The 6672-nt window shown below is 54.5% G+C and overlaps 1 protein-coding gene across 2 annotated transcripts; it reads right to left on the minus strand.

Annotated features, from left to right (window-relative positions):
- Nucleotides 1-1005: 1005 nt before the first annotated feature.
- Nucleotides 1006-6339, minus strand: IBSP (integrin binding sialoprotein). 2 transcript variants are annotated; one of them, XM_069781092.1, is made up of 7 exons: nt 5900-6339; nt 4777-4841; nt 4645-4695; nt 4445-4516; nt 4199-4255; nt 2070-2171; nt 1006-1757 (listed from the first exon to the last, which is right to left on the minus strand). In XM_069781092.1, the coding sequence occupies exons 2-7, from the start codon at nt 4828-4830 to the stop codon at nt 1173-1175; spliced, it is 921 nt and encodes a 306-aa protein (XP_069637193.1). In that variant the 5' UTR covers nt 4831-4841; nt 5900-6339; the 3' UTR covers nt 1006-1172. The 2 variants fall into 2 exon arrangements, with proteins under 2 accessions (XP_069637193.1, XP_069637201.1); XM_069781100.1 differs by lacking the exon at nt 2070-2171 and having other exon boundaries at nt 5900-6337.
- Nucleotides 6340-6672: the final 333 nt, after the last annotated feature.

Here is a 6672-nt window from a genome sequence, read left to right on the forward strand (position 1 = left end):
CATGTGCAGGGCACCCCAGTGCCACTGGAGGGATTTGGCCCCACGGGTGCCCACCCTGCAGGCAGCACCCCCTGCCACCCCAGCAGCTGCAGCCCAGCTTTGGCACACAGAGGCGGTTTTGTACAGTGGCCAGCAGCTTGCTGCTGCAAGAATAGAAACTTGTTTTGCAGTTGGACCTATACTGGGAGCTGAACACAAGTTTCCTTTCCAGCAGTGCAAGGGCAGTGCGGTACCTGCCGTAAGCCATGCATGAGGGCCATTGCTTTTCCTAAATGGCAGCAACTGCCTGGAACCCAACGGGATTTTGTCCTTCCCGGTCTGTGGTGCTGATCCCCAGTTGGCCAGGGCCACAGTCATATGGGAAGGTGATTCTGGGCAGGGATCCTGGGGACCACAAGCCAAGCATCCCCATCCCTTACACAGGAGGTGAGTGGATGCACTGCTCTCACTGTGACAGCCCTACCTTACCCTGGGGATGAGGCTGTGTGGCAGGGAGAGTCATGGACCATTTTGGGCTGCAGCACCAGTGTCTGAAACCCATCCAAGGTGCCCAGCCTCGGTGGGACCCACATGCCTGGTGCAGGGATGCAGAAGAAAAGCTGTCATTACAGCAGTGTGCATCTACAGCTAGTGATGCACGGAAAGAGAAATTAATGTCTTTATTAATATTGCCTGGTGTGTGGTCAGGCCATGGGAGACATGCTACTGAGGAGCGGAAGACATGGTAAAGTTATCGTCACCCACACATTGCAAATTCACATCAACTCTACAGCAGTAATCCCACAGCAGTGACCCTAAAAATGCCCTTCCATTTTTCGGAGAGGACTCTACAGAAGCTTTCCTAGTTAGCCTTTCTGTTCTTCCGCCCTTTTATGTGCATCTGAGCTAGAACAAAGAGATTTTACCCTGAGCAGCATGAGCACCCGTAGCCCCTCAGCCCACCAATTGCCATGCCACCCCGCTGACCCCAGCAAATTTGGCAGCAAACCCTTCGTCACCAATGAGCTCAGTTCAGTTGCTTTATTTCATTTAGCTTTGTGAGATACAAAAAAAAGCCTGGGACAGAGCCGGTGCATACCGCAAGCCTCCTGGTGTCCCCTCTGGCATGCAGCAGCTGCAGTGAGCCTTTGGATACATGTTCCTGAGTGGGATGGGGCAGTGATGATGCCCACTCACTGGCTGTAGTAATAATCCTGGCCGTACACATCATAGCCATGCCCCTTGTAGTAGCCATATTCATCCTCGTAGGCCCGGTAGCTGTCCCCACGGGTGTACTCATCCTGATCCCTGTAGCTGCCATCGGTGGTGCCCTCCTCCCCCCGTCTGTGGTCTGCAGCCGTCACCTCATACTCCCACTGCTCCCCAACTGTGGTGGCATCTGTGGGTCCCCCATCTCCCATGGTTGTTGCCTGGGACAGCCCGTCTTCACCAGTGGTGCTGGTGATGGTGGTCACTTCGGTTTCCTCCTCCTCCTCCTCCTCTTCCTCTTCTTCTTCTTCTTCTTCCTCCTCCTCTTCCTCCTCCTCCTCCTCAGCTGTGCCAGTGCTCTCCTCAGCCACCGCGGTGCCATTGCCGTGAGGTCCATCTGCCTTCTCAGTGGTGTTGGTGCTTGTGCCATTGATGCCATTCTCATTCTCGGTGACCTCTTCCTCCTCCTCCTCCTCCTCATTCTCATCGCTGTCTTCATTTTCAGAGTCACCCCCCTTGCCGGCAGTGCTGCTCCTGCCCCCCTTCAGGGGTCCTTGGCAGCTCTTGCCCTGGTGGGGGGAAAATAACACGGCATTAGTTGGGTGTCAGGAGGTTGTAGCTTTTCAGTGCCACGTGGTGTGGGGCAGGCATGGGCACAGCTGAGCATCCCCCCCATGCCTTGCATGGCAAGGCTGCCTTTTTGGGGTGCCCCTTCTGACCCTCCTGCCGGGTTAATGCCCAGAGCTTGGCCCAGCTGTGGGCATATTGCGCAGCAGCCCCCCCATGCAGAAACAGGGTGCAGGGCATCCCATGGGTGCAAGTGGGCATGCAGTGAACATACCCTCCCCCCGGGTGCTCCCCTCCAGCTCCCCAAACCACACCTGCTGGGGAGAAATGATGTCTCCTCCCAGCCTGCCCTGGCTGTCCCCAGGGCCTGCTCCGGCAGGGTGGCCAGCTGCCTCCATGCCAGCATGGGATGGCTCCTGCTGGGACAGGGAGAGGACAGGGCAGGTGGTCAGCAGCAGGAGTGGAGCGCAGCCCTCCCAGCAGTGAGGGGGGCACACAGCATCCCCACGCAGTGTTTGGGTGCTGCTCTGAGTTTCCTGCTTTCCCACGGGTCTCGCCCCAGGCTGAACTTGAGAAGATGCAGCAGGGCAGCCCAAGCCTTGCAATTAAGTTGTGGTGGCTGGAGTCGGGTGTTCCCATTCTGGCTACACATTTTGCTTTACAAAGCATCTAAAGGTTTGCTTTTGAAGTTACCTCTCCCAGTTTCCAATAAACAAAGCAAGCCACAGGCACACTACATGCAGACACACTACGCACCAGGTGTAGATAGCTGGCAAGAGCGTGACAGCTCAAAGCCAGGCATGAGCCCAAACCCTACCAGCAATAAGCCATCAGCACCACTCGGCCCCAGAGACCATGCAGCAGAGTGGGTCTCTTAGCAGGGTGCAGAGCAGTCCCTGCCGCTAAAAAAAAGCAATGAATAACCCAAATGCAATCAGAGCCTGGAGCAACCACTGAAGAACTGGTGGGGCAGCTCACCCTGTCCCCAGCCTGGGAGGAGGAGAACCTTGCCACCGGCAAAGGAACCCAGCCGTGGCAGGGAGATGCAGGGTCACTGCCATCCCTGCCCTGGGCAATCCCCACTGCTTGTGTGCCAAGACCAAGGATGCTCACCCTGGCGTTTTGAGCCAGCTCAGACACTTAAAATATGGGTGCATATGATGCCAGAGAAAACCCAGGTTGTTTTCGTCTCCAGTGGAGGAGCCACCAAATTGCATGGTGTAGCTGGCTGTGCCAATGGGAGCGATGCCCCCCCACCTAGCAGCCGATATAACAGTGCTTTTTACATACCTATAACTGACCTTGGGGCCTTTCATCACAATTTATCTTGCTGACCACCCCCTGCCAGTGAAGGCATGCAGCATCCCTGCCCAGGAATGGCCACTGCTCTGGTGGTCTTGAAGCAAAAGGGGCAGCCCCAAACAGCAGCTGCATTCCTGCATGTCACTTAATTTCTCCCTTGGGAATGAAATTCCTCCTTTGGCTGTCTCATCCCACTACTCAAAGTTATCCCTAGTGATCGCAGTGGTAGGGGAGAACAACAGGCAGAAAGCGGCAAATTGCAGGGAAGTGCCAGGGCTGGCAGAGGCACCTGGGGGACAAGGCCACCTTGTGCTGCATCCCAGCCCCAGGCGGGCCTCCAAAGGGGGTTTTAGGACCAGATGCCCAGGCTTACACTCCTGTTAAAAAGACCCCTGAAATTAGCATTTGAATCATTACATTTAAAAAAAAAAAAAAACGTGATCAGACCTGACACATAGGTTTCCAAGCATGCCAGATCCCTGTCTCGAAGCACCTGTGTGCCTGAGACCACTGGATTATTTTTGAGCATTTGCAGCCCGGTGAGGCACAAGAGATCTTCGTAATCCCTGGCATTTAATTTTGTATCTGGATGACTCTTGCAAAATGCAGCAGTGCCTGAGCTCCTGTTGACCCAGCAGACAGGAGCAGCATTACTGGCTGGGCTGGTACAAACATGCAATTCCCAGTATAGTGTCAGTTTGTGTCCCTCCACATGCACGTGTGCAGAGCATAACCGTATTTGCCATAGCAATTTTATCAGCACTCTGGAGGGAACGCACCCTGAAAGGGGAAGGTAAGAGGATTCCCTAACAGTGCCTTTTGCCTTGCAGGTGAGCACCCCTGCTTCTGCCCTTTGGACTGTCCTGCTCCTTCCTGAGCCACCTGAAAATGGAAACCCAGAAAGTTTGTCTCAGGGTTGTTTGGTGCATTCCCCGCCCATCCTCTTTAAAAAAAGAAGAAAAAGGAAAAAATACACAAAAAATAATAAAATAAAGCCCAGAGTAGAAAATCCAGTCACATCCAGAGTGCAAGGCTGTGGGCGGTCAGCGGCCACAAATGCTGATGAGCAGACACTACAAACCCAAAGAAAGTTCCCAAATTCCCATATTTGTTTTGCAGGCTGCTGGTTTGCCATACTCACCCCCCCTTCCTCCTCCTCCTCCGAGCCGTCCCCCTCTTCTTCTGATGAGTCAGTGCCCTAAGGAGAGGGAAAACCGAGCTGTAGCGGGGCTGGTGGGTCTCCATCGGTGTCATGAGCACAACGGTCTTAGCCCAGCCCTACAGGCCAGTGGCAGATGGGGCACAGAACATGCCTCTGTCTCATTTGGGCTGATATCTCTGCATCTGGTGGGCAGTGAAGCATCAGCAACCCTTCTGAAGCACCCACCTGGTACCGTTGCTGCAGGGGATGCACGTAGACATATCTGTACAGGTAATACCGGTGCCTGTTCTTGAACACCTACCAGGAGAAGAAGGGGGTAAATCCCACCAGCCTGTGGGCTTGGGTACAGGAGTGACTGAAACATCCTCGTCCTCAAGGCCAGCACTGGGTGGGGCTGGGCACGCGGGGTGGGGGGGAGACCCTACCGCGTTTTCGTCCGAGTCATCCGACTTGGCTCGCCACAGCCAGTTCTTGACCTGGGGGGAAAGGCTGAGTTGGCACGCACCCCACACCAGCCCCAGCGAGGCTGGGGGGTCCCCCCACTGCCCAGAACTCACCGAGAAGGCACACGCCATACCCACCAGGCAGGCAAAGACCAGGGCAGTCCTCATGGCTGCTTTCTCTAGGAACAGTGAAACACAGTGAGGCCTTGCTTTTCAGCTAGAAAGCACCGTCACTTCCCTGAATCTTACAGGTGTTTGTGTCCACCTGGGTGAGCGGGGAGGAGAAAGGCTGACCTCCAGTCTCCTCTCAGTGGGGTCACCCAACCCCTCCGGAGACCCAAGTCCTTCTTTTTTTTGACAGATCTGCCTCAATTTCCATGACTATATTTTGTGTTTGCAAGAAGCCACAAAATACCAGAAGAGCAAGTTTCACCCATGAGTGGACGCATTGCTTTCCCTGAGCAGGACTACTTGCCCCTACTTCCCCATCACCTGCAAGCAAGTGGGGACACCTCCCGTTGGAGATGCAACTGTGGCCACCCTCCCAGAGCCCTGCAACCTGCTCTGGCTCTGCCCAGGGAGCAACACCCCTGGGAATTACACCACGGAGAGTTTAACCTCATTGAGGAAAAACAAATAAGCAAACAAATAAATGAATATAACCAGCTTCTACAGTCTGCCATTGACAAAAATAGCAGCAAGTAATGCAAGGAGACCCCCGTAGGCATATCCAGTGGGGAGGCTTGGCTCTGGGCATGTCCAAGATGCACCCCCTAAGCACCAAAACTTGGCTTGCCCTCCTCCATCCCAGCCCCAGCAAGGAGCATGCCCGACCTTTCCTGCAGCGTCCCAGCTTCCCCCCAGGGAGGGATGCTCCTGGCATGCCCCCAGGCTCAGTCAAGCCTACTAATCTTCCTTCTTCCTACCCTTGTTCCAGCTAAACCCACCATCAGCTGTGCTGAGGTTTGGGGGGGAGTTATTATATTTATTTGCACTTGAAGTTTCTCCATCTTTGTTTAACTCAGGCTAGAAAACAACTGGCTACAAGCTAACTTCCCTGGCCATGCAGCAAAGCTCTGGATGCTCATCCCCTCCATCTGAGTGCTTCATGAAGCCACAGATGCAGGAAAGGGCTAAAAGCAGCATCCAGCCCTGCCAGCAAGCTGAGCCCCCCATTCCCCTGCAAAAAGCAGATGGCAATGCACAACCTGGCTGGGAAAAGCAGCAGCAAGCTTACCCTGCCACAGCACCGATGGCTACCCGTGGAGTCAGCCGGCACAGATTTCCTCCTGCCGCTGCCCTGCTGGGATATAAGGTCTATTTTTGCCCCCTCCCAAGCCAGTCACCGCCCTGCCCAGAGTGACGCCAGCCCGACAGCGTGTGCCAGAAAACCCCCAAACTTCAACGCCGGCAGATTTGGTGCACAAACATAGCACCCCACGCCGCTGCCAAACCCGGGGAGGTTTGCACCACGCCACTTAATTGAGGGTCTGGCCTCAGAGGAACGGCCAGGAGGCCAGAGGGTATAATAACACTCTGGGTTTAAATTAAAATAAATATTGGGAAATCTGTTCTCGGGGGGTGTCTACCTCCCTTTTGGGGAAATTCTGTCACTGTTTTTTCAAGAAGACAAAAAAGACCAACCTCAAAGACCCAGCTCCACAGTCACTTGGGCATAGCCATTAGACAAAAAAAGGCTAAATCCAAACAAATCCCTCTACAGGCTGCCTGCAGAGGTGAAACGGGCCTTGGGAAGGGCAGGGAAAGAAAAGGGGACTCGGATACAGGTGTCACCAATCCTCCTTTGAGAGCCATTTCTGCCACAGCAATGCTACGAAATGCACATCTGCTTTGTTTCTCGTGCCCCCTGAACCACACAGACCCACACAGGGGCCGGGCCGGCCCCTCACTCTCCAAAATCAGGTATTGCCCAGCTGAAATCTGGCAGCTCTGTACACAACCCCAGCAAAGCAGAATAATTGCCTGGGGCAAAAAAAGGCAAAAACCCCA

The sequence above is a fragment of the Haliaeetus albicilla genome, chromosome 1 (genome assembly GCF_947461875.1).
Source record: "Haliaeetus albicilla chromosome 1, bHalAlb1.1, whole genome shotgun sequence".
Taxonomy (NCBI): domain Eukaryota; kingdom Metazoa; phylum Chordata; class Aves; order Accipitriformes; family Accipitridae; genus Haliaeetus; species Haliaeetus albicilla.